This window comes from Chelonia mydas, chromosome 1, assembly GCF_015237465.2.
Source record: "Chelonia mydas isolate rCheMyd1 chromosome 1, rCheMyd1.pri.v2, whole genome shotgun sequence".
In the NCBI taxonomy this organism is placed as follows: domain Eukaryota; kingdom Metazoa; phylum Chordata; order Testudines; family Cheloniidae; genus Chelonia; species Chelonia mydas.
This window is the reverse complement of record NC_057849.1, coordinates 310,129,119-310,156,666: the sequence shown is the minus strand read 5'-3', so window position 1 is coordinate 310,156,666 and position 27,548 is coordinate 310,129,119. Positions and strand designations below refer to the sequence as shown.

The 27,548-nt window shown below is 45.7% G+C and overlaps 1 protein-coding gene across 7 annotated transcripts in view; it reads left to right on the top strand.

Annotated features, from left to right (window-relative positions):
- MOV10L1 (Mov10 like RISC complex RNA helicase 1) overlaps positions 1-27,548 on the top strand; it is an 84,761-nt gene that overhangs the window by 49,835 nt on the left and 7,378 nt on the right. For all 7 annotated transcript variants that reach the window (XM_043550753.1, XM_037889043.2, XM_043550747.1 and 4 more), the window contains 3 exons: positions 9,281-9,445; positions 26,090-26,263; positions 26,577-26,726. In XM_043550753.1, coding sequence (XP_043406688.1) covers positions 9,281-9,445; positions 26,090-26,263; positions 26,577-26,726 — 489 coding nt within the window. The remainder of the gene's footprint in view (positions 1-9,280; positions 9,446-26,089; positions 26,264-26,576; positions 26,727-27,548) is intronic.

Genomic DNA, 27,548 nt, shown 5'->3' with positions numbered 1-27,548 from the left:
AGCGTGCAGTTCTGGGAACTTGTATTAGTTTGTTAATAGTGTATTATATCATGTTGTAAATACATGTTGCCACTTAATTTGAAGCTCTTAAGTTTTAAACAAATGCTCTAATTTTCAGCATTTTCTACTCTTAAGTAATAGTTTTGAGTACTTTTCATAATAAACACTATCTTGCTAAAACATACTTGTTTTTCAAGATGTGTTGCTCATGAAATTCCATTCTAGGTATGTGCGCGCCCATGTGTACGGTCATCAGAGATTTTGCCTTAATGTCATCTGTACGGCCAGCTCTGGTGCCCCCTTGAGTGCCACACTCATGCATCGGTATATCAGGTGCCACTGGTCCTATGCCCTCTCAGTTCCTTCTTACCACCCGTGGTGGTTAGTCAGAGCGCCTTTCCTTGCATAGCAAGGGCTAGCAGTTTCATCTCTTCTGACTTGGAGCTTTAGGGCCTTGTAAATAGTTTGTTATAGTAGTTAGTGTTAAGTACACCTCTACCCCGATATAACACGGGTTTGCATATGATGTGGTAAAGCTCTGACACGCTGCTCTGAGCAGTGTGTTAAGGGTGCCGGGACAGGGCCGAGAGGTTGGATAAGGGGCAGAGGGTCTGAGGGGCGGTCAGGGGCTCCCCCCAACCCCCACGGTCTGGGAGGCAGGAGCTGTGGGTGGGGCACTTTTGGGGGCCCCGCAGTCCCAGAGTGGCCCGGGGGATTAGAGGGGTCCGGAAGCAGCCCGCTCAGCTTCCCTGGCCCCAGCCATGTCTCTTGGGGGAGGGGATTTGGGGGAAGCACTCACCGGCAGCAGCGGAAGTGGAGCAGCCCGGCCCCAGCCTGCTCCACTCCGCCAGCTCCCAGCCGCAGTGCTCCACTTCCTGCCGCAGGTGAGTACGGGGGGCATCCTTTCCCCAATCTTCCTGCGCTCGCCAGCGGCGGAAGCGGAGCACCACAGCTGGGAGGTGGTGGAGTGGAGCAGGCTGGGGCCACCGTTGCTCCGCTTCCCGCCACTGCCGGTGAGTGCCTGTCAGGGACCGGGGGGTGTGGATAGAGGTCGGAGCAGTCCGGGGACAGGGAGCAGAGGGGTTGAGTAGGGAGTGGGGTCCTGGGAGTGATTAGGGACGGGGGTCTCTGGAGGGGGTGGTTAGGGAACAAGGAACAGAGGGGCCCAAAGCAAGTTCGATATGACACGGTCTCACCTATAACGTGGTGAGATTTTTTTGTCTTCCAAGAACCGCCTTATATCGGGGTAGAGGTGTAGTTCTTAAGTGTAGTTAGAAGTTAGTCCTAGCGGGGAGTTTGCCCCAGGTGGGGCATGCCTCGGTCTCCGGGGTTTAAGTCCTGCACAGACTGTAACAGGCCTATGACTTTAAATGACCCCCACAGCAGCTGCCTCAAGTGCTTGGGGGAATCACATGTGAAGGACAAGTGTCATATTTGTAAAAAAATTTTGACACAGGACTCAGAAAAAGCGGGATATTCACTTGGGACTCTCCTCATGGAGGCTGCCCTTTGTCCAGCTTCTGAGCCGTCCCACCAAGACTCGCCTAGTACCTCGCCCTCGGTGTGCAGTGCACCCCCAGCACTGAACTCCGCCCGGCACCACTCCCAGTCACCAGTGCCCCAAGAGAAAACAAAGAAGCACGGCTTCCCAGCACTGAGCAAGAAGGGCCATGAGACATCTGGCAAAGGACTCAGTTGGGGCCACCTGGCCACTCCGGAGCCACATGGATGTGCCTCCCTGGTCGGGGCCCTTACCCCTTAAAGGATCCACCACCGACTCTCAGGAGTGGTAAGGGACCCAAACTTCTGGCAGCGTCAACATCTTCCCAAACTCTCCTGGTGCCAAGAGAGCAGAGGCCTCCGCCAGCACCGCAGGAAACGGCGAAGGCTCCCCATGAGGGCAAGGCAGCTGCTAAGACCCCCTCGGGGGCAGTGGCACTCCACCAATCCCCTGAGACAAGTCAGTGCTCTCCTCCAAGCTGCAGATCTTCGGAGTCGCAGCTCAGATCCTCTGGGGTTCGCCCTCGGTCTCCAGCACAGCAATCGCAGTCCCTGCTGTTCAATGTGGATTGCATAAGGGGAGGCGCTAGTCTCTGTATTGCCAACACCATTCATCCTCCCGCCAGTCATCCTCTCAGCGCAGATCTCAGTCGCCTGCCCTGTGGGGAGCACTCCCTGTCATGCCTCTGGTCCTCTCGATACCGACACCAACCCTCTCACTTCAGGCACCAGTCTCCAGCGGCAACAGTCAGCAGGCAGACGCAGGCGTTGATGGCCCACTGTGGTCACCAGAAGGGGATTCCTCTGGCACAGAAGGGCAGTTCAGCCCCTCGCCCAGACTCCACCAACGTGATTGGGCTCTCAAGGCTGCGCTGATGTTGACGGTGCCGCCTTGGCAGCATGGCCAGTGGCCAGCGCTGTAGCCTTATTGGAGTGCATGGGGCATGCCAGTCATGACAATGCCCCCTTCGCATCGTTCATCTGCCACTGCCTCAGAGCAACAGCTGGCAGTACGGACAGCACCAGACTCAGTGCATGAGTCACACTCAGAGGTCAGAGTAGAGGAGGCTGCACCCGCTCCTAAACCTCCTCAACAAGTTTCTCAAAAAGTTGAAAGGTTTCAGAATAACAGCCGTGTTAGTCTGTATTCGCAAAAAGAAAAGGAGTACTAGTGGCCCCTTAGAGACTAACCAATTTATTTGAGCATAAGCTTTTGTGAGCTACAGCTCACTTCATCGGATGCATACTGTGGAAAATACAGAAGACGTTTGTTTTTATACACACAAATCATGAAAAAATGGGTGTTCATCACTACAAAAGGTTTTCTCTCCCCCCACCCCACTCTCCTGCTGGTGACAGCTTATGTAAAGTGATCACTCTCCTTACAATGTGTATGATAATCAAGGTGGGCCATTTCCAGCACAAATCCAGGGTTTAACAAGAACGTCTGAGGAACAGTGGGGGAGGGAAGGAATAAACAAGGGGAAATAGGTTACTTTTTATAATGACTCAACCATTCCTACTCTCTATTCAAGCCTAAGTTAATTGTATCCAATTTGCAAATGAATTCCAATTCAGCAGTCTCTCGCTGGAGTCTGGATTTGCAGTTTTTCTGTTGTAATATCGCAACTTGCATGTCTGTAATCGCGTGACCAGAGAGATTGAAGTGTTCTCCGACTGGTTTATGAATAATTCTTGACATCTGATTTGTGTCCATTTATTCTTTTACATAGAGACTGTCCAGTTTGACCAATGTACATGGCAGAGGGGCATTGCTGGCACATGATGGCACATATCACATTGGTAGATGTGCAGGTGAACGAGCCTCTGATAGTGTGGCTGATGTTATTAGGCCCTGTGATGGTGTCCCCTGAATAGATATGTGGGCACAGTTGGCAACAGGCTTTGTTGCAAGGATAGGTTCCTGGGTTAGTGGTTCTGTTGTGTGGTATGTGGTTGCTAGTGAGTATTCGCTTCAGGCTGGGGGGCTGTCTGTAGGCAAGGACTGGCCTGTCTCCCAAGATTTGTGAGAGTGTGGGGTCATCGTACCAAAAGGACTGAAGGTAAAAAATCCATTATAATCTACATACCATACAGACTATGCTGACAGCTTGTGCCACACGCTCTCAAAGAAACTGCAGAACCACCTGATCAACATCCTCTACAGCAAACAGGGAAAGATAAAGAATGAGCTCTCAAAAATGGATACTGTCATAAAAAACCAACCTTCCACACAAACTTCCTCGTGGCTGGACTTTACTAAAACTAGACAAGCCATTTACAACACACACTTTGCTTCTCTACAAAAGAAAAAGGACACTAAACTTTCTAAACTACTGCATGCCACAAGGGGCCACAGCAATGGTTCCCTCAACCCACCCAGCAATATTGTTAATCTATCGAACTATACTCTTAGCCCAGCAGAAGCAGCTGTCCTGTCTCAGGGCCTCTCCTTCTGCCCCTCCACCCCCACGAACATGATACAGTTCTGTGGTGACCTAGAATCCTATTTTCGACGTCTCCGACTCAAGGAATATTTCCAACACACCTCTGAACAACATACTAATCCACAGAGACCTCCCTACCAACACTACAAAAAGAAGGATTCTAGGTGGACTCCTCCTGAAGGTCGAGACAGCAGACTGGACTTCTACATAGAGTGCTTCCGCCGATGTGCACGGGCTGAAATTGTGGAAAAGCAGCATCACTTGCCCCAAACCTCAGCCGTGCAGAACACAATGCCATCCACAGCCTCAGAAACAACTCTGACATCATAATCAAAAAGGCTGACAAAGGAGGTGCTGTTGTCATCATGAATAGGTCAGAATATGAACAAGAGGCTGCTCGGCAGCTCTCCAACACCACTTTCTACAAGCCATTACCTTCTGATCCCACTGAGAGTTACCAAAAGAAACTACAGCATTTGCTCAAGAAACTCCCTGAAAAAGCACAAGATCAAATCCACACAGACACACCCCTGGAACCCGACCTGGGATATTCTATCTACTACCCAAGATCCGTAAACCTGGAAATCCTGGGCGCCCCATCATCTCAAGCATTGGCACCCTGACAGCAGGATTGTCTGGCTATGTAGACTCCTTCCTCAGGCCCTATGCTACCAGCACTCCCAGCTACCTTCGAGACACCACTGACTTCCTGAGGAAACTACAATGCATCGGTGATCTTCCTGAAAACACCATCGTGGCCACTATGGATGTAGAAGCCCTCTACACCAACATTCCACACAAAGATGGACTACAAGCCGTCAAGAACACTGTCCCCGATAATGTCACGGCTAACCTGGTGGCTGAACTTTGTGACTTTGTCCTTACCCATAACTATTTTACATTTGGGGACAATGTATACCTTCTCATAGCAGTGCCGCTGATTTGTACCCGCATGGCCCCACAGTATGCCAAGATTTTTATGGCTGACTTAGAACAACGCTTCGTCAGCTCTCGTCCCCTAACACCCCTACTCTACTTGCGCTATATTGATGACATCTTCATCATCTGGACCCATGGAAAAGAAGCCCTTGAGGAGTTCCACCATGATTTCAACAATTTCCATCCCACCATCAACCTCAGCCTGGTCCAGTCCACACAAGAGATCCACTTCCTGGACACTACAGTGCTAATAAATGATGGTCACACAAACACCACCCTATACCGGAAACCTACTGACCGCTATTCCTACCTACATGCCTCCAGCTTTCACCCTGACCACACCACACAATCCATTGTCTACAGCCAAGCTCTACGATACAACCGCATTTGCTCCAATCCCTCAGAGAGAGACAAACACCTACAAGATCTCTCTCAAGCATTCTTACAACTACGGTACCCACCTGCTGAAGTGAAGAAACAGATTGATAGAGCCAGAAGAGTTCCCAGAAGTCACCTACTACAGGACAGGCCCAACAAAGAAAATAACAGAACGCCACTAGCCGTCACCTTCAGCCCCCAACTAAAACCACTCCAACGCATTATCAAGGATCTACAACCTATCCTGAAGGTTGATCACGCGATTACATGCATGAAAGTTGCAATATTACAACAGAAAAACTTCAAATCCAGACTCCAGCGAGAGACTGCTGACTTGGAATTCATTTGCAAATTGGATACAATTAACTTAAGTTACTTTTTATAATGACTCAACCATTCCCAGTCTCTCTTCAAGCCTATTTCCCCTTGTTTATTCCTTCCTCCCCCCCCTCACCCCCCCGTTCCTCAGACATTCTTGTTAAACCCTGGATTTGTGCTGGAAATGGCCCACCTTGATTATCATACACATTGTAAGGAGAGTGATCACTTTAGATAAGCTATTACCAACAGGAGAGTGGGTTTGTTTGGGATGTGTGTGTGTTGGGCGGGGAGAAAACCTGGATTTGTGCTGGAAATGGCCCACCTTGATTATCATATACATTGTAAGGAGAGTGATTACTTTACATAAGCTATTACCAGCAGGAGAGTGGGGTGGGGGGAGAGAAAACCTTTTGTAGTGATAAACACCCATTTTTTCATGATTTGTGTGTATAAAAACAAACATCTTCTTCTGTATTTTCCACAGTATGCATCCGATGAAGTGAGCTGTAGCTCACGAAAGCTTATGCTCAAATAAACTGGTTAGTCTCTAAGGTGCCACGAGTACTCCTTTTCAAAAAGTTGAAGTTTCACATGGTCTCCCTGGCCACAATCATCCCTTTCCAGGTCACAGATGCTTCCTCCATTTCATAGTGGGTAGGCTCCATTTTTAATTCAGAGTGCTACTCTTTGGCCTCTCATCGGCCCACAGGGTGTTCATAAAATATATGGCGCCAGTGGCTGCTTAGCTGAGATGCCGAGGGGTCCAGGTCTTTCCGTATCTCAACAACTGGCTTATCAAGAGCAGGTCTCAGGAGCAAGTGCAGAGGATCCTCAATTTGGTGCATTCCACTTGCCACAACCTGGGCCTGTTAATAAACAAGAAAAAATCCATTTTAAGGCCAGTCCAAGAAAGAGAGTTCATTGGGGCGGTTCTTGACTTCATGTGAGCCAGAGCCTTCCTTCCGGAAGCATGTTTTCAAGCCATGTCAGACCTGATCTCCCATGTAAAGAACCACCTGCTCACCATGGCTCACACCTGCCTGTGGCTGTTGGGCTGCGTGTACATACGTGGTCAGCCATTCTCTGCTCCATCTCTGGCGCCTGCAAGCACGGCTGGCGTTGGTCTACATTCCTGACAGGCGTGACCTGGACAGGGTAGTCAGGGTACCATACCACATCAGGCCTTCCCTGGGTTGGTAGTTGGACCCCGAATCTATGTTGGAGGGAGTCCCCTTTGTGACCCCATCCCCGTAGCTGACAGTGGTCTCCAGTGGTTCAGACCTGGGCTGGGGAGCCCACCTAGGCAAGCTGAGCACCCAGGGTCGCTGGTTGTGGGATGATCTGGCCCTCCATATAAACATCAGGGAGCTCAGAGCGGTTCGCCTGGCCTGCCAGGCATTCTTGCCCCACCTGAAGGACAAGGTGGTGCAGGTCCTGACAGACAACACTGCTGTGATGTGTTACATCAACAGGCAGGGTGCTGCCATGTCTTTGGCTCTTTATCAAAAAAATCTCCACCTTTGGGATTTTTGTGTGTGTCATGCCATTCATCTGATAGCCACATACCTGCCTGGAACCAGGAATGTCCTGGCAGATCACCTCAGCAGGACTGTCTCCTCTCATCACGAGTAGTTGCTCCATCCGGAGTTGGTCAGCATAATCTTCCAGAGGTGGGGGACTTCCCAGGTGGGCCTGTTCGTGTCCAGGCAGAACAGAAAATGACACGTGTTCTGTTCAGTCTGGGAAACGGACAGGGGCTCTCTGCCAGACACCTTTCTCATTCCGTGGTTGGGAGCGCTGATGTATGCCTTCCCACTAGTGCAACTGATTCACAGAGTCCTTGTGAAGATCAGGCAAGACAAGGCAAAGGTTATCCTAATATCCCCCTCGCCCAGCACTGGTTAGGCAAGTTACTGAGCCTTTTGGTAGCCTCCCCACTGCAGCTGCCTCTCTGGCCAGATCTGCTGTGACAGAACCACAGCAGCCTTTTGCATCTGAACCTGGTGGCGCTGCACTTGATGGCTTGGCTACTACATGGCTAAGCATGGAAGAATAGGCATGCTTGACCCGTGTCCAGCTGGTCTTGCAGGGTAGCAGGAAACCCTCCACAAGAGCGACTTACCTGGCCAAATGGAAAGATTCACGTGTTGGGCCTCAGAATGGGTGTATTTGGGTCAAGCAGGCCCTGCTGCAGGAGATCCTGGATTATCTGCTGCACCTCAAACTCCAACATTTGTCCCTGTCATTGGTCAAGGTCCACCTGGTCGCTTTCTCGACTTTCCATCCACTGTTTCAAGGCAGGTTGATCTTCATTCATGACATGGTTGCACAGTTTTTGAAAGGTCTGGAGTGTCTCTACCCGCATGTTTGAGACCCCATTCTCCCACTCCCCTGGACCTGAATCTCATGCTGTTGAGGCTCATGGAGTCTCCATTTGAGCCTCTGATTTCCTGCTCTCTCCTGGAAGGTCTCGTTCCTGGTCACGATAATGTCAGCCCACAGGGTGTCCGAGTTCAGGGTGCTTACTTCTGAGCCTCCCTATATGGTCTTCTACAAGGATAAGATCCAGCTGTGACTGCACGCAGCGTTTCTGCCCAAAGTTATTTCCCAGTTTCATACTGGCCAAGAGATGTACTTGCCCATCTTCTTTCCAAAGCCTCATGTGTCAGATGAGAGTAGACTACACATCCTGGATGTCTGGAGGGCGCTGGCCTTCTACATAGAACAAGGCCGTTCTGTAAGTCAACACCGTTGCAGTGGCAGACAGAACGAAAGGTTGCCCAGTGTCTGCTCAGAGAATTTCGTCCTGGATCACAGCCTGCGTCCGCTACTGCTGTGGTCTGGTGAAAGTGCCTCCGCTGGCAATCGTGATGGCACACTCGACTAGGACACAAGCATCGTCAGTGGCCTTCCTGAGACAGGTAGCAATCCAAGAGATGTGTAGGGCCGCTACCTGCTCCTCTGTTCAAACGTTTGTCTCATTTTGCCCTTACCCAGCAAGCTTGAGATGACGCTGGCTTTGCAAGAGCAGTGCTATAAGCTACAAGACCATGAACTCTGAGCCCATCTCTTTTGATACTGCTTGTAAGTCATCTAGAATTGAATCGACATGAGCAAGCACTTGAAGAAAAAAGTTACCCACCTTTTTTGTAAATATTCGAGATGTGTTGCTCATGTCCATTCCATTACCCCTGCCCCTCTGTTGGAGTTGTCGGCAAGAAGGAACAGAGAGAGCGTAGGACTGGTGGCGCCTGATATACGAACGCCTGAGCATGGCACTCAAGGGGGCGCCACAGTTGGCCCTTCAGATACTGCTAAGGCAAAACTAATGACCACACACATGGGCACATGCACACCTAGAATGGAATGGATATGAGCAACTCATCTCGAACAACAGTTACGAAAAAGGTGGGTAACTATTTTGGGGTGGTTGTTTTTTTGTTTTTTTTCAGGTGCAAATAATTGTATCATATTTTTTCTTTAAAAGAATAAAATTCTTGTAGATTTGTGCAATAAAGTGAGCCATCAAGTTAATCATTACTTTGCACCTTCCCTCCACCCACTGAATAGTGTTAGAATGTCTACAGTATTGTAACAGTAGTTGATTTTTTTAATCCTTTGTTTTTAAAAAAAAATGTATTCATCTAACTTTGTGTCAATTCTAATACAGAAGAGGGTTTTTACTTCTTCTGCAGATAGTGCTCGCTGGAGATCCAATGCAATTAGGACCAGTAATTAAATCTAGACTTGCAATGGCTTACGGATTAAATGTATCCATGCTGGAAAGACTAATGTCACAATCTCTATATCAGAGAAATGAGGATGCTTTTGGTGCTTATGGATCGTACAATCCTCTATTGGTAAGTTAAACTGCAGGGTGTTTTTTTTTTGTTTTTTTTTTAAGTGAGCTGCCCTAAGAAGAAAAAATATGTGGATGGGCGGAGGGAGGGAGTTTCACTTCTATTGTTGCTTTCTGATGTATAAAGAAAGGAGTACCAAGTTTGGTCTTCTGTGGTTTTGTTGGAAGACTTCAAGATTTCAAGTGTGTATTGTGAGTTTTCTTGTACCTTTATTTATTAAAGATTTAACATGTCTACCCCTTCAAAGATGGTTTTCCCCCTCAACTATGTGTTTAGACAGTGAAATAATATAAATGTTAGACAAAAAACAAAATGCTTAACATTGACTTAAAATCCCTTCCCTTTCATTATCCACTGTGACAAAGCTCTGTCCTTGTCTCCGTGGGTCCTGCGTTTCCTGGCGGATTTTGCTAGCCTCAGAGGCTCACTGTGACCCTCCACGTAGCTCTTCTCTCTCTAGAGGCAAGGGTCACAGCCTACTGAGCTATTTTCATCATAAGCCAGCAAGGGAGGTGAGGAGAAGCAACCCTCCCTCACACAGTCTCTGTTATCTCCCAGTCTCAGTGATTAATCGGGGAGGGGAGGGAGGGAGCCCAGGCTCACCCTCTACTCTGGGTCCCAGCCCAGGGACCCTAATAGTAGCAGCTATGGTAGCTGACTTTTTGGAAATAGGACATGTAGAATTCCCTAGGCCACTTCCCCACAGTAGCCCCCACTTCCTCAATATCTACTTCACCGTTACCTCAGGGCCTTCTTCCTTGTGCCTGAAATGGTTTGTACTGCTCTTTGCTCAATTCCTCCAACAGTGCAGCTTCCTCCTACAGCTCCTGACACACGCGCCCAACTGACTAACTGGAAGCTTTTAACTAGTTTCACCCAGCCGCTAATTGGCTTTAGGATTCCCAATCAACCTAGCTATCCTCCCTGCCTTCTGGAAAGATCTTAATTGGCCCCAGGTGTCGTAATTGACCTAGAGGAGCTGGCATTTACTTACCCTGGTACCAGGGATTTATTTAGTCTGGGGCCAATATATCTATCTCCCACTACTTTTCTATAGCCATCTGGCCTTGCCCCCTCACACCACCTTTCAGGGCTTGTCTCAATGAACACTTAGTCGTGGCAAGCTGGGATGTAAATCTACCCCGCAGTAGCCTGCTATGCACTGTGTGTATGTAGAAACTGCTGCTTACTAAAAGTTCTTCTTTGAGTGGTTGCACATTCCAATCGTGTGCCCACCCAGTGATTCCAAATAGTGATCACCATACACACTCCCTTTTGTGCCTTGGCAAGGGACACATTAGGAGGGGTGCAATATCTGCCGTTTGCTTCAGAAAAGAACGCATATTTCCAGAGATGTGCTGTTCAGCACCTCATGGAGCATGTGATGAGGACTGCCTCAGTCCCAAGGCCCTTGAGTAAACACCCTGCCACCCTTGTGCAGACTGCCGCTGTGGTTGTCTTGACAGATCTCTGGACTTGGAGAATCTTCTCCACGGAGAAAGAAGGGTCAGCCTTCTGCTCCGGGGCCTACCGAAAAGAGAGGACATGACAGATAAGAATCCCTTGAAGTTGAAGAAATATCCTATTCAAAAAGGACTCAGAACATCACTGGAACTCTTTAGGTACTCATGGTGGAGCTGGGCCATTGACCCATGTCTCCCTGATATCATGGATATCAGTACCATGCCGTCAACTCCGGTACCATCAGCAGGACAGCCATTAAGTCTCTGGATGCTGTTTCAGTACTGACAACTTTGCAAGCTTATGAGGCAGCAAAGGATTTGTTATGCATCTCCATTCCAGACTCTCCTGTGAAGCAGGAATCTATTGCACTGCAATTGCTTTTGTTGTATTAGGCCCATCTGTCTTCTCAGCTTCTGTGCAGAGACTGTTAGCAGTACTAGTATCTGTACAAGCTAATAAATATGGCGGGGACTCAGCATCTTTGTACCCTCTTTGGCATCGGTACACAGCATGTCAGCACCAGTACATTCTTCAGCCCTGGTACCAGAATGATCGTCAGAGTTGAGTACTGATTTACAGTTGATATTGTGGCACCAACTACAAGGTCTTTCTCGGCACAGATTTATGATGCCATACCTTTGCCGTTTCAGGGTGCCACTGCAGTATAGACTACCTTACTTAGGTACCGATGTTGGTCTCTTTATAATGGGCCACAGATAAGTCAGGTTGCCTAGTGGCCCCATCAGTCTTTGAACCTCCAATAACTACTGACTACTCAGGTGGCTCTTTGGAGTCTGTCTTGGAATATTCTGGTAATTTACCATCCCGTCCTTGGTGCAGTGAGTCTAGCAAGTTGTCTAGGCAGCCTCTGAAGGGCCGCAATGGTTCTGGGAGTGGGACCAATCATTCATCAGAGAGAGATCCTCAGGGCCTAGTAATTACTGGTTGCCCATGTCTTTTTGCTGACCCTCAGTAGCCTTTTTTGCCCCCTTGGGGTGCTTTGTGATCCCCCCAGATCTTTATCAGTGGCTCCATCTAGGGGAAGGTTGCCGAGCATCTGGCAGAGCAGCTTCCAGAGCTATCTAGGTTGGAAACATGCAGAGACACTGTTTCCCCTAAGCAGCCAATACTACGAGAGGAACTGTTTCCTGTTTCTTTCCCACCACAGGAGGATCTATCATTTCTTGTTAACCTGTCTTCCTCCTTGCCCATTGACTCAATGACCCCTGGACTCTTTTTTTTCTGATTCAACTTTCAGGAGTTGCTGAGAAGAATGATTGCAGCTTTGGGCATATAAACTGAGCTTGTTCGAGAGAAGTCACAGGCTTTTCGATATTCTACAAATGGCTGCCCCTGGAAGGGTAGCCCATCCAATTAATGAGGCTCTTCTAGAGCTGGCAAAGACCTTGCAGCCCCCATCGGCTTCCTTAGCTCCTACAGCTAAGCGTACAAACAATGCCTTGTTAAGATACAAGTCTTTGAGTGCTTTTGTTCCCCATCCTGCCCCAAACACCGGTAGTTATGGGTGCACCAGTGAAAGATCGTGTCAAGGGAGATTTAAATCAGCTCCCAAAGAAAAAGAGCCCAAGAGACTTGATTTACTTGGGAGACAAATTTATTCCACCTCCTCTACAAATGTATATAGTGAACCAGCAGGTACTGTTAGCTAAATATGACTTTGTAAACTGGGATACAAGGTCCATGTTTACTGACAAACTACCAGAAGATGCAAGGGAGGAATTTAAGGCTTTCCTGAAGAAGGTTGCGTGGTCACCAAGATGTCATAGCAAGCACAGACTGGAATGACTGCAGCTTCTTCTAGAATGATAGCCTTTGCAATAACAATGAGGTGAGCGTCGTGGTTACAGAACTCAGGCATTGCTTCCGATATCCAGCAAGCTATAGAGGACCTCCCCATTTGATCATCTATTTTTGTTTTCAGACAAAACTGATGAAACTTTACGTTCATTTAAAGACTCTCCTGCTACTCTTCATTCATTAGTGGTCTGTGCCCCAGCTTCCAAAAGGTGTTGGTAATGTTGCTGTGGGTGTCAGTACTAACATCAGTGTTACAAAGAGCCACCATACCAACTCCCAGCTTGACACAGCCAGCTCATCTTCAGTCAGTTACTAGGAAGGAACCCATATGATTTCTCTTTCAAGGACAGCAATACAGTACTCAGTGATCTTTCTGCCATTTCCCCCACACTGTTTGGGGACAGATTATCCCATTTCCTCATGCTTGGAAATCTAGAACAATGGACAAATGGGCCCTAAGCACTATGCACTAGGCTATTCTATCCAATTCCTGTCCACTTTGCTTTCTCACCAATCCCATCGCTTTCCAGGGACCCATCTCACAAGTCAGTGCTCCTTCAAGAAATTCAGACTGTTAGCTCTAGGGGCCATAGAGGAAATTCTCCTTTAACATCAGGGAAAGGGGTTTTATTCTCAGTACTTTCTCCACATGCAAAGGGGGAGGTCTGACACACATACTGAACTTTGAAATCTCAGCAAGTTCTTTAGGCATGTAAGATTTCACATAGTTCCCTAATGTCAATCATTCTTTCCCTTGACCACAATAACTGGTTTGCTGCCTTTGATCTTATCTTCAGGCTGCTTACATTCATGTGGCAGTACTGCCAAGTCACAGAATGTTTTTAAGACTTGTAATAGTGGGCCAACACTGTCAATACACAATACTTCCCTTTTAGCCTGCTGTGGGCCCTGCATGTATACCCAAATGCATGGCAGTGGTGGTGACTTACTTGAGGAGAAAGAGAATTCATGCCTTCTGAATGATTGGTTAGGACAAGACAGGTCTGAACATCAGGTTCGCCACCATGTCCTTATATCATTCGTTTCTTCGACTGTCTGGAACTCTTGCTGAACAGGAGACCATCTACATTAGTCCTGACATGGAAAATTTGAATTAATTGGGGCTGTAACACTGCCTGCTGTGGTAGAAGAACATGAGTACCAACCTCAGGGCAGACTGTTAAGAACCAGGGCACAAACCCCAAATGGGCTGAGAGTTCCAACTTAAATTTCACCAACCAATATCAAGTGGAAACATCTCAGGTATTATACTGACCCTAACATGGAATCACAGACAATTCCCTTGGGTACTCTGACCTATCTCACCACCCAGCCTTCACACCAAGAATCACCACTCTATTTAGATTACTCACAGTCCCAAAGCACTACTCACTTACCACAGGTCAGTTGCACCTTAGATCTAACACCAAAGACAACACTTACAGCCAATTCTATAATAAAGTATATAAAGATTCATGAAATATTAAAAGAAAATTACAAGGTTAAAGCAAGCAAACAGACACATGCATGAATTACTCTTCAATTTCAAAAGGCAATGTAGGCTTCTGTAATCAGCAAGCTCTATTTGAGCTTTAGGGCTAACTCAGGCTAAGCAGCTGGGGATCTCTTGCTATGCCTAGATACACCTTGCTGCCAATGCTCCCCCCAAGTCCAAACAGCATAGAGATACCTAGTTCCTTCTCTTGGGATTTTGAGCCCCTCCTGCCATGTGGTCTGAGCTGCAAACTCAGCCGATGGGAGGAATCCGCTTGCATGACTCATTGTCACAGGGAGGAGAGAAGAACAACAAAAGTCTTTTGTCCTCTTATTGACAGTACATATGGAAATTCCAGTTGCAACATCCCACAATCTGGTATTGATGGACTTTTCCTTTGGGGAAGGGCGTAATACCTTCTGTTGAAGATCAGCCCTTCACACTAATTAATGTGTCTCTCCTGTCTGGTGATTTCCCAACTCACAATACAACTGCTCAACTATTACCTTTACAATATAGGCTACAGATGTTCTAAATGAGATTAATTCACATAGCTACTTGCAAATATTCAATAAACTCTGAATACCAAATGCATGCTTACAATCTTAATACCTGTTTTACGAATACTAACACATAAGTGAGCCAGACTGATTCCAGCTATGTATTTGTAAGTATTCAATTGAGACATAGGGACCTTGGCATGAGAGGACACCTGGTCTGCCAGTGTCACGGGGCCCTACTCCATTCTGCAAATTTGATGGCTTTTCTCTCTCTAGAGAAATCTCAGACCATTCACTAGTTGTACTTACCTCTTAAGTCAGACCCCACCGTCACAATCTAATGATGACTAAGGCTTTTAGGCCATATTGCCACATGTACTTGTGTGACCCAACATGCCTTGCTTCGCCTGTGCATCCTTCGAGCGTGGCTGAACTCAGTGTATCAACCGAAAAGACATCCCTTAGAACACTGGTACAGGTTTGTCCTGCAGTCCTATAGCCTCCAGAGTGGTGGATGGGTCAGAAGAACACATGCAAGGGCGTACCCTTTTCTTGTCACCTTCAATTGTTACTGATGCTTCCCTCCTGATAGGGCAGGGTGCTTATCTAGAAGGGTTGCAAACCTAAGAGTTAATATGGAGAATTGCCTTCTGCTCCATCTGTGTCCGCAAATTCTGTACGATTCAGAGGGCTTGCTGTGCTTTTCTGCCTCATGTAAAGAGCTTGTTGATCTAGAAGCTGACCAAATATACAGCCACAGTGTACTACCTAAACAGACTGGGACAACATGGTCTGATCAGCTTTGTCAAGAGGTGATAAATCTATGGGACTTTTGCGTCAAAGAAGGGGTTGCTCCCATTTCCACACACTTAATTCCCAGAATCAGTTGGCCAATCACCTCAGCAGGAGACTTTCCCAAAATCACAAGTGGTCCTTGAAGAATAGTGTGCTCCGAACCAACTTTCAGGTCTGGGGTATTTCAGCATTTGACCTATTCACAACAAAAGACAAGAAGTGCCATTGGTTCTGTTCCATTCTGAGTGAGCCAGAGTACAGGTTTGCTAACCCAAACCTTTCTCTCAACATGGGGACTGAGCTTCATGTGTGCATTACCCCCATTCTGCTTATCCCACAGGTTATTGTCCAAGTAAAACAAGACCAGGCCAGGATAATTCTCATAATGCTATCTTGGTGAAGACAGTGCTGGATCTCTGATCTTCACAGTTTCTCGATTCAAACTCCATGTCATCTCTGTCTATTCTTCCAGGCCGATTGTACCAGCATCCTAGACCTACGTTGCACCCAAATCCAAACAGTCTGTACCTCATGGTGTGACTGTTGAGTAGTTAGATCAAACAGAGAGAGACTGCTCAGTGGCAGTTCAGGAAATATTGCTTAATAGTAGAGAGCAGTTTACTAGATGCACATTTTCTTCTTAGAGTTCTTGCTCGTATCCATTCCGTGCTCGGGGTGTGTGCGTGCCACGTGCGCAGTTGCCGGAGATTTTTCCCTTAGGGGTATCCGTAGGACTGGCTCTAGTGGCCCCTGGAGTCACATGCAGATGCGTCGGTATAAGGGGTGCCGCTAACTCCGCACCCTTACTGCCTGTGACGGTTACTTGGAATGATCCCTCTTGCTCTTGCAAGACTTCTTTCCCTTGGACTTTATAATATATTGTATAGTTTTTGCAGTTAGTTTATATAGTTCTTAGTAAGTGTTAGTGTATATAGGGTGAATAGTGGTCCTTGTTGTTGACGGATTTTCATCCCAGGGCCTGGTCATGTCCCAGTCCCCGAGCTTCAAGCCATGTGCCTCCTGCTGCAAGCCCATGCCAGTGAGTGACCCGCATTCTAGCAGTCTAAAGTGCCTCAGGGAAACTCACATTAAGGAGAAGTGCCAGATCTTCAGGAGCTTCAGCCCACATATTCAGAAAGATAGACACATTTGTATGGAGGCGGCCCTCAGACTGGCCTAGGTGCCAAGCTGATCCAAATCAGCACTGAGCACTTCAGCTTCCCTGCAAAGGACTCCACTGGCACCATTCTCCATCCCTGGTGCAGAGGAAGAAGCATTAGAAACAGCGCACCAAGAGAGGGCGCTCTCCAGTTCCAAAGAGGGACAAGTGGGGAGTGACTAATGCAATGAGACCCGTGCTGGGCCACTCGTCCTCCCTAGAGCCACTGTTGGCTCTGGCGACTCCACCTAGAGTACTAAGTCCAGTCCACCTACAACAGCAGGGGTAACTTCACTGTTTCACTCCAGGCAGTGTCAGGAATAAATCAGTGGGAACACAGCAATTCCATATGATGAAAGATTAACGCAAGTAAGTGTGTTCTATCTAAAACTGGAGTTTATTAGATTGGAACAGTATTGGGTAATTAACAGCATGTTTGCAGTGGCCAGTTGTTCACCTGCCAGGGAGAAAAGCTATCAGGAAAAACATCTCTCAAGGTGGCTTCAGAGGACTGCTCCAGAATACACTGTTTTAGCTCATCTTTTATAACTAACTTATACATCTTAAAGAGTAGCAGCCGTGTTAATCTGTATTCGCAAAAAGAAAATGAGTACTTGTGGCACCTTAGAGACTAAACAAATTTATTTGAGCATAAGTTTTCGTGAGCTACAGCTCACTTCATCGGATGCATTCAGTGGAATTTTCATTTTCCACTGAATGCATCCGATGAAGTGAGCTGTAGCTCACGAAAGTTTATGCTCAAATAAATTTGTTTAGTCTCTAAGGTGCCACAAGTACTCCTTTTCTTTATACATCTTAGTGACCCCTATTAAAATCATTACTTTTCCTAACTTTCAGTAAACTACTTATCAACACACATTCCTAACAATCTTAATCATAATAATACTTCTGTATCAGTCACCCAAATTCAAGGTTTTCCATCCACTTAATTTCTTTCTTTCTCAGTTGTTGACTTTTCTTTCCCCTCCTCCCATTATGTTTAGCAGAAACTGCCAGCTAGTTTTGACCTTGCCTCTAAAAGCCTGCTTTCAAATTAACCCTTTATTATGTGGTGTTCTATTTTATTAATTCATGGTGTGTGAACGCGCATAATATGGTTGCAATGAGTTTGATCACATTCTGGGGTACACACACCCCTAAAATCCAAGGCAGCAACCTCACCATCAGGATTCTGTCAAGTCTGTATGCTTGTCATACTGTGTCTTGAGTAACAGTAGTTGTGCTCACACTTGGCTCCCTTCCCCTCCCCCCCCCCCCCCCCACATGTAATGAGCTCCTGAACTGCATCAGGGACAGATGTCTGTCATTAGTCAATCGTTGGAGAAATGTATCCATCATTGTTGTGATGCCAGCCATTTCTAATTGGGGAAGGGATGTCAGGCTGAGCCTCCTTGGTATGGTTCCCAGTAAGGCTAATTTATGTGCTTGGTATGTTGCAGAAGATTATTGTAAACTGGGGGGAAGGCTGCCTTCTGGGCCTGTTTGTGACAGAAAAGCTTATATCGCAATTTTATTTGCACCCACAGAGTTAGCTGTTGGGTTATAGAGAAGAGCTATCGGAAGCTCTGCTGATGCCAGCTGTGCAGGAGTAACCACCGTAATGCCAAAATTGGCAAGGCTTTTAAATTTGTGTGGATTCTTCTGACAAGCTTCCATGGCTTTAGTTTGCCAACCCTTGCCAAGCAGCAGGTTGAATCACACCCAGTCAGCATGCGTACTGCTGGCAACATTCTGTATTGTTGTTGGCCAAGTTCAGCTGCTATGGTGTGGGCTGGTGTAAACATGTGGTGTTGTCTTTTTCATACCAGTATGAAACCAAAGCTCTGAATTTGTTTCCAACTTGTGAATAAAATGTACACAGAGAACTGCAATGTCAGTGTCTGAATAACACACCACTACAAAGGGTATTCTTGTGAAGCATGTGCAACATGAAATAGAAGCCAAATATCTACTTATTCATCCAATGAGAATAGATTGTCATAGTCTACAACTCCATCTGAAGTGACCATGTGAGCAATGAGGCCATCCTTTAATATACCAGCAATACTCATTTTCTGATCTAAACTAAGTACAGTTTCTGCCATATCACATCATGATTCTGAGAAAAATTTTACCAGATGTGCTTTATTCTTGGGGTTTCCAATGAATTTTCTCCATTGGGACCATGGATTTTGACTTCATTGCTTTGTGATGATGCCTCTGTGCATGCCCAGAAACTTTCAGTTGAATCTTTGACATGATATAAGTAAAGACAATATATGTTCTTTTGCAGCTCTCATAACTCTGTAGAGGCTGGTGTACTATTCTGAAACCCAAGTCAGCAAGTTCTGCAAAGCTAGTTGCACCTCCTGGCCTGACCATTTGAATAACAACCTTGCCATCTGCTATCCAAGTTGTGGGCATGTTGAATGCTGGCAGTTGATACAGACTCTCACTCTTTCTAATTCAGGCAATAGCTTACTCTTTGCAGTTTTGTTCAGGGTACTATCCAAATGTGCTAGAACATATTGAACTGTGGAATGCTCATGTATCTCTTGTTTGTGTAGTAACTACAAGACAGCTAAACAACTGTCTGCATTGATAGTCACTGTCTTATCACTACTAACTTTCAGGTTGAACTTCCTGCTTAGAGATGCAAATGTTTTGATGTTGAGCTTAGGCAGTGGTTCAAAGAAACCAGTGGTATTTGAATTTAATCTCTTCCACAAACTGTTTCATTCCTTTGATTTCCTATATCATTTGTAGTAACAAGCTTGGTAGCAACCTTTGTGGGTACAAACAATGCCACTTGCAATGTTGGTGAATGTTCTCAATTCACATTCAAATCAAATGGGTTTGTCATGGATTCAGTGATGGTGCAAACTCCCTTATTTACATCTCCTTCATCACATTGCATGCAACGTGGTGCAGCCTCCTTGTGTTTTCCTTGTGACACATCTGAGTTTACTATATAACACATGTTATCTTTGTGGAAGTTGTGATAGCTAAGCACTCATGAGCAGTGATGAACCATCTAGGATCCTGGTTTCAAAGTGAAACCCACTATATCCCCTTTTTTCTTTATTATCACAGTTTACTGTTTGTTCAAGTACCATGTCTATCCAGACTTTGCTGAATTTATTTGTAGACTGAGCCACTGCATGAGTTCCTTGCACAGATTGATCATGAACTTTGGGCGGCATAATCTGGCAGAAACTTCATATCACTGATGTACACAGATACCCAGCGGGCATAGCTGGTACAGTCAAAAGCGAAAAGTAGTAGTATCTCTAAAAGCACTGCAAGATGTATGTGCCAGTTGTTTTCACTTTCTGCTCTAATGAAACACATTGAGATGTTAACCATTTTGATGTAATCATCTCAGAATGCAAAGGTTTGGGAAGTTGCTGTTCCAAAATTGCAGAATCTGTGTACTACATCCAGTACATTCTTGAGGGCATCACTGAGCTGGGCAAGTGTCTGCTGTGAGACTTGTTGCACCATTTTCGATACCGGAATTTGACATTCTTGGAGCTTGCTGTTGGTAAGGTCTACATCACAGTCAATCTCATTGTCTTGTATCCATTTACAAAATGCCTGCCACCACAATCTGGACAGAGCCTCCATTGTAAGCTTGTGGGCCTACATTCCACAGTTGTATGACTGCCTTTAAGTAGACTGCTTGCTGTGTTGCTACCATGCAACTGAAATTCTATGACGATGTCTTCCAGAGCACTCTTCATACTTCTTTCCAGTTATAGCCAGAAATGTCTGTGCTATGTAGAAACCACCCATTCTCAAGATTGTTTTTTCTGAAATTCCTCTGGGCACCTCCACTGAATCACTTTAGCCTTACAATATATAGCCTTATCAAATGTCAAAACACCGTCATCTTGGCCAAGTGTCCTACATATCTTGTTGACATTCTTCATTACAGTGAAAACTGTATCCCATTCAATAGCTGATGCTGGCAGCACTGGACAGTACCCAATAGATGTTACTGTTGGAATAGCAGATGAAATAATCACATTACATTGTGTAAGCTAATCATAAATTACACATATAGACAAAACAACAAGTAGAGAACATATTTAAAGTAAATTTGGTATAATGAAATCACTATGGGATGAAATCAATGTATAATTACACACGCATTAAAGAAGAGTCATTACTTGGACTTTTTCAAGAAATGCGTGAAGGCAATTTGAGATGATTTACAAAAGCACCCATAATTCTCAATTACCACTACATAATACAACACGCACACAAGCAAATAACTCCAGGGGATTAATCCCTTCATAAAATATGTTAACCATTTCTGCAGATGGATGCTACAAATTTCAGATTTAGGCAGGATTTTCCATTTGGGCCCCTAGACTATAGCTTCTTTAATGGGCCTCCATTTGAGCCTATGGCCACCTGTTCTTTTTCCTTTTGATATCAGAAGACATCCTGCCTCATTCCTATTATGTCAGCCAGAAGAGTGGGTGAGCATCAGGGTCTCATAGCAGGACCTCTATATATGCTGTTTATCAAAGATCCAAGTAGCTTTGAGAGCACATCCAAAATTTTTAATATATTTACCTGTGTTTTTTCTTGAAGCTGCTCTCAAATAGGGATGAGGCTCATCTGCATACTTTATATGTAAAGCCAGTATTAGCCTTCTATCTGGAGAGGACTGAGCCTTTCAGGCCGTCTCCTCAGCTCTTTGTTTTGTGTGCTGACAGAGTAAGACAGCAAGCAGTTTCAGCACAGACATTTTCCTGACAGATTACTTCCTGTATCATGACAGCTTATGAGATAGTGAATACCCCTCCCTCACAAAGACTGTCATTAATGAGATCTCAGGCTATCTCTAGCTTTTCTAAAGGGCATACCCATACTGGATGTTTGTAGGGCAGCTACTTGGTCCTCTGTGCATACCTTCAGTCATCATTACACCATCACTACAGTTGCAAGATCTGATACAAACTTTGGAAAAGCAGTGTTATAGTCGCTATTTAAATAGACTCTGATTCCTGCCTCCTAATGGTACTGCTTGTCACTCACCTGAGTGGAGTACACATGTGCAACCACTCGAAGACAAAACTGTTACTTACCTTTATTATAACTGTTTTCAAGATGTGGTTGCACACGTCTTCCACGACCCAACCTCTGTCCACTCTGCATCCGAGTCCTGTTTCTCCAGGTTCAGATACAAAGGATCTGAAGGTGGTCTGAGTGGTGCTATTCTTACATAGTCTTGGGGGAGAGGGTCTGAGGATGTGCAGGGTATGAGCACTGCCTCGATGGGTTCTGCTGCAGAAAACTCTCTGGCTCCAGTGTCCTGGTTGCGCATATAATTGAGTGGAATACATGTGTACAACTGCATCTCAAAGAACAACAGTTACAGAACAGGTAAGTAACCATTTTTTCCGCTAGTGCACTTTGATCTACTCCTGGGAGTAGATTAAAGTGCACTAGGGACGTGGTTCTCAACCAGGTGTCCATGGCCCCCTTGGGGGCCACAAGTTGGTTTCAGAGGATCTGTGAGCCCTGAGCCCCGGCACCCTGTGGAGCACAAACCCCGAGCCGATGGGCAGAGTAGGAGAGTCTCTCTCCCCGCCCCCCCCCCCCAAATGTAGTGCCTTAACCAGAGTGGGGCAGTCCCAGGGGAAGCTCCAAACGCTCCCTCCACCTCCTCTTTCTCCCCCCCCCCCCCCGAGGCCTCACCCCCCTGCCCAGGTCAAAAATGGGAAGCCAGAGCTGGGCAGTATAGGATTGCTGCTCCTCTGACTAGTGCCATGGAGCGGGCAGCCATGGTGCTTCTCCTCCTCCTGGTGTCCGGGTCTACAGCTGCTCCTCAGCTCCCATCCCCCTTTGACTACCCACGCAGCCAGTAAGAGCAGCCTGGATGGGGGTACCTGGCTCCAGGGCCAGCAGAGCCCTTTGGGAGCAGCAACCACGGGGGGGACCTGGGGAGCCCTCCCAGCACACAGCCCCTTGCTATCCCCGTGCCTGCATACAGCTCCTAGCTACCTGTCTCCCTGCGCCGCGAGTGCTTTTCAGACTTTTTGAGCTGAGCATGCCCTTTGAGTTATGATTTTTAGTTTCTTCCCCCCCTCCCTGTTTCCCTCCCCCCCCCCCAACACAGACAGGCTGGGTGGCTTGCTGAGGTGAGTCGGAAGTGGAGGGTGGTGCTCCCTTCCTGGGCCCTGCTGTGTGGAGCTGGCCCGAGCCCCATCTGGCCCTGCTCCCTAAAATAGAAATCAAACTATGCCTATGCCCAAGTGCACTGTCCAGCAGCTGGAGCCCTGTGCCCCACAGGCCAGAATCCCAGAAAAACACACGCACCACACCACCACCACCCTGCGGCTGAAGCTCCAAGCCTCCCTGGGCCCTGGAGTTTTTATAGCATGTTGAGGGGGGCTCAATGAAAGAGGGTTGAGAACCCCTGCACTAGCAAACTGTTAGTGCATGGCAGCAGGGTCCACATGGACACTTACTGTGCATTAGGCTACTGCAGGGCAGATCTACATCCTATCTTGCTGCAAACTAAGTATTCATGTAGACAGGCGTTCAGTCTCTTGTGATTTCATAACTCCAGTAGTTCCTCAGTCCTCCATAAAACTCCAAAGGTAAACAGGACTTGCTTTTTTAGTAGAAAAAGCAACTCGGAAATCCTCCCGCGTATTTAATATTAATGTAAACAAACATAGGAAAAATGTTCAGACATTCATCTATCCATAAAGAAGCCGCACAGGCACTATTGCCCCACCTCCCAGTTTTAGGCCACCGTTTAACATAGAAGGTATAAACCTGTGAATCTTTCCACATAAAAGGTGGAAAGATAATATTGCAGCAGCAGAAAATAAGCTTTTATAGAATTGCTGGAAAGAAGTGAATGTAAATATTGTCTACTGTATAACAAAGCTGTAAAATTACTTCATTCACCACAGAGCTGAAACAAAAAGAAACTCTAATAGTGTGTTCAATGGAAACAGCAGGAGAACTTAAACTGATTATGATTACTGGAATTGGAATTCACTCAGACGTGCAAGCTTTCTTCTCAAAAAGGGCAAAGAATATTTAAGTAACACACGTGATCTGAGCCTGTGGTACATTTTTGCCCAAAGTAGCACAGTGTCCACTAAAGTCATTCTGAAGCATTGGTTGTACTGATTCATTGAAAGAAAAATATTTAATAAATCACCAGTACCACTTCCTGCAGCAGTTATCCCATCCAAGAGGTTGAACTAGCCCACCCTTACTTATCCTGAGATCAGACAGGGTCACAGCAGATGATAATGGCCACAGAGACGAGAGGGAAGGGCAAGAAGACTGTGTTTACCATTTTTTCTAGGCTTTTGGCTGTATAATTGTATGCACGTAAAATGAGCTTGTCCCCTTTTCACGCTTCAATAGCAAGGTTAAAAGTCCCATAACTGGTTCCCTTTCATTAAGGTCTATTTTGGCTGAGTCTAAATATTATGGAGTCTATTGGGAGTTACATTTTACCATTTGGGAAGAAGGATATATTTAATGAAACCAGTTTTTATTATTTTTTTAAAAAGCTACAATAAATCTCGTCATAGAACTTTTACTACAAAAAAATCAGCTATATTCTTCTTTAAGCACGAGAGATCCATGAGTTTGTAGAGCCTGCGCTAGAGCAGTCAAGAATTGTTGCTGTGCTATGGAGATGAAATAGTGTTGTTTGTTACTGTAGTGCCTAGGAGCCTTAGTCATAGACCAGGACCCCATTTATCAAAGTGGAGTACAAACCAAACCGATCCCTGCCCTCATAAGCTTATAATCTAAGAATAAGATGAGACAACAGATAGATAGATAGGGGAGTACAAGGAGTTGGTGTGATAGGCAGTGATCTCTGCACATCAGCAGCCTAACCATAGTCAAGTTTTCTATAGGCATCGCAGCAAAGGAGCATTTTGAGGAGGGATTTAAAGGTTGATGATGGGGTAGTTTGTGCAGATATTTACCGGAGAGGAGCCCCCCAAGCCCGAGGGATAGAACATGAGAAAGCATGAAGGTCGTTGTTTGAAAATTTAACAAGTGAGTGGTGGAAGCTGGCATCATGGACCAATAGGGGAGGAGCATCAGCTTGATCGGGAATAAGAGATGATAGGTAGGATGGGGTTTGACTGTGAAGGTCCTTGAAAGTGAAGACAAGAAACTTATTTTTGATACAGTAGAGAAGGGGAAGCCAGTGGAGGGGTGCAAAAGAAAGCGATGGTCTAGGAAAATGATCTTAGCAGCAGCATTCTTAATGGAAAAGAACCTTAATGCAGTAATCAAGATTTAAGGTGATGAGAGTTTGGACAAGAGTTTTGGCTGTGTAGATGAATAGGCAAGTCCTTATCTTAGGTAAGATATAGATACGACCTGTGAGGACCTAGAGAAAGGGCAGAGTAAAAAAAATCATACACAGGTTATTGGTGTGAGTGAGAGGATGGTGAAGTTGTCTACAGTAATTGAGAGAGGAGGTAGTGGCGAGGGCTTGGGATGGATTATTAGAAGCTGTTTTTAGCCATATTCAACTTGGGCTGGCAGCTACACATCCACAAGGAGATGTCACAGAGAGAGGTTGATGTTTTAATATGGATAGAAGAAGACCGGTCTGGAGTAGATACACAAATCGGTGAGTTGTCTTCTTAGAGATGGTAGCTGAATTTGTGTCTGTGGATGAGATTACTCAGATAAGTTGTAGAAGAAGAAAAGGGGACCAAGGACAGAGCCTTGTGGAACCTACAGAGAAAGTTGGAGGGAGAAGGAGGATTCTTGAACATGCTGAAGGAACAATCAGAGGTAGGAGGAGGACCAAGAGAAGACAGTCACGGAAGACAAGGGAAGACAATATTTCAGGAAGAGGAGTGTGGTAGATAATGTCAAATGGGGCTGATGGACCAAAGGGCATGAAGATGTAGTATTGGTTCTGAGCTTTAGCTATGAAGAGGCCATTAGAAATTTTAGGAGGAGTGGTTTCAGTGGTGTGCAAGAGGCATAAGCTGGACTGGAACAGGGTCTAGGATACAGCTGAAGTAGAGGAACTCCAGACAGTGACTGTAGATAGCACATTCAGTGAACTTAGAGACAAAAGGGAGATGGGTAGTTGGAGAGGCAAATGGGGTTAAGAGGTTTTTTGTTTGGTTTGGTTTTTTTAAGATGGGAGAGACTTAAGTATGGTTGTATTGTCGGGGAAAAGAGTTAGATGTGAGGGATTAAGGAAAAGAGTGAGGGGATGAGAGTAAGTGTGGAGGAGATCAGGTGATGGGATGGGGTCACTGGGGCAGGTGAAGAGGTTAGAGAAAAGAGCAGACAATAATCTTCTCTGTGCTGGGAGAAGGAGGCAAGAATTGCAGGATGTGGTATGTGTGCAATTTCATTTCATGGATTTTGAGTTTTCTTCCTTGCAGGTTACAAAACTTTTGAAGAATTACAGATCACATTCTACATTGCTTGCGTTGCCATCTAAACTGTTTTATCATAAAGAGCTGGAAGTTTGTGCAGACACTTCAGTAGTAACTTCTTTGTTGGGTTGGGAAAAATTACCGAGGAAGGGGTTTCCACTAATTTTTCATGGCATAAAGGTATGTAATATATTCTTACTAAAATGGGGGTGGGGAATTAAGGGAGATTTGATAGGTGGGAGACTCTTCTTCTTTAGTAACATAAATTTCATATGCTTGGAAGTGCAGTAATTGGAGAAGGACCTGTTTGTTTTTTCTCAGTCTAATTCTAGACTAGGTAGATACATTTAATCAAATTAGCCGACATCACTGTATAATTTGACTTCTTTCCAAACCAACTCCTAAGTATTAAGAAGATAATCAGCAGGTATTTATCACTAAATTTGCAACAACTCTCAATGTCTGATCTTTATTTTCTTCTCTCCTGATGCAGGGCACTGAAACACGTGAAGGACACAACCCCTCTTGGTTTAATCCTACAGAAGCAGTTCAAGTAATGCGTTATTGTTGCCTTCTTGCAAAACATGTTAACAATGCGGTGTCGGTGACTGATATTGGAGTGATTACACCATATCGTAAACAGGTCTGATTCTGATGCTTATAAATGATAAGTTTCTGTATTTAAACTCATATTTTTGATTCACTGCTAGTGCTGTTTATTGCAAGAAACTATTGCTAACTTTGGACTACTTTCCTAGCCGCATTATGTATTGTACTGTCAATCATATTTAATATGCTATTAAACTATCAGAGAAGAAGCTAGCAGTAATGAAAAAGGACACATTCTGCTTCTCTCCCCCACATTAATGTCCCCAGATCTATCACAGTTGGTCTTCTGCTACTTACAGAAGCAGTTGAGAAAATTGTGGAGAGACTGGATAGTAGCTAAATACACCATAAGAATTTCAACATTACAAAATTTCTTAGAAACTGTATTAATGTGAGGAAAAAGCCAAGAAGTGTGAACTAATTTGAAACTGAAAAAATATCAGTTGCAGGTTAAAATGTTGAGATTAATTTTGTCCATAGACAACTAATCGTACCTAAACTGTGTTATTGGGTACTTTACCTGTTAGCCCTGGTCTACATTAGGACTTTAGGTCGAATTTAGCAGCGTTAAATCGATGTAAACCTGCACCCGTCCACACTATGAAGCCCTTTTTTTCGACTTAAAGGGCTCTTAAAATCGATTTCCTTACTCCACCCCTGACAAGTGGATTAGCGCTTAAATCGGCCTTGCCGGGTCGAATTTGGGGTACTGTGGACACAATTCGATGGTATTGGCCTCCGGGAGCTATCCCAGAGTGCTCCATTGTGACTGCTCTGGACAGCACTCTCAACTCAGATGCACTGGCCAGGTAGACAGGAAAAGAACCATGAACTTTTGAATCTCATTTCCAGAGAC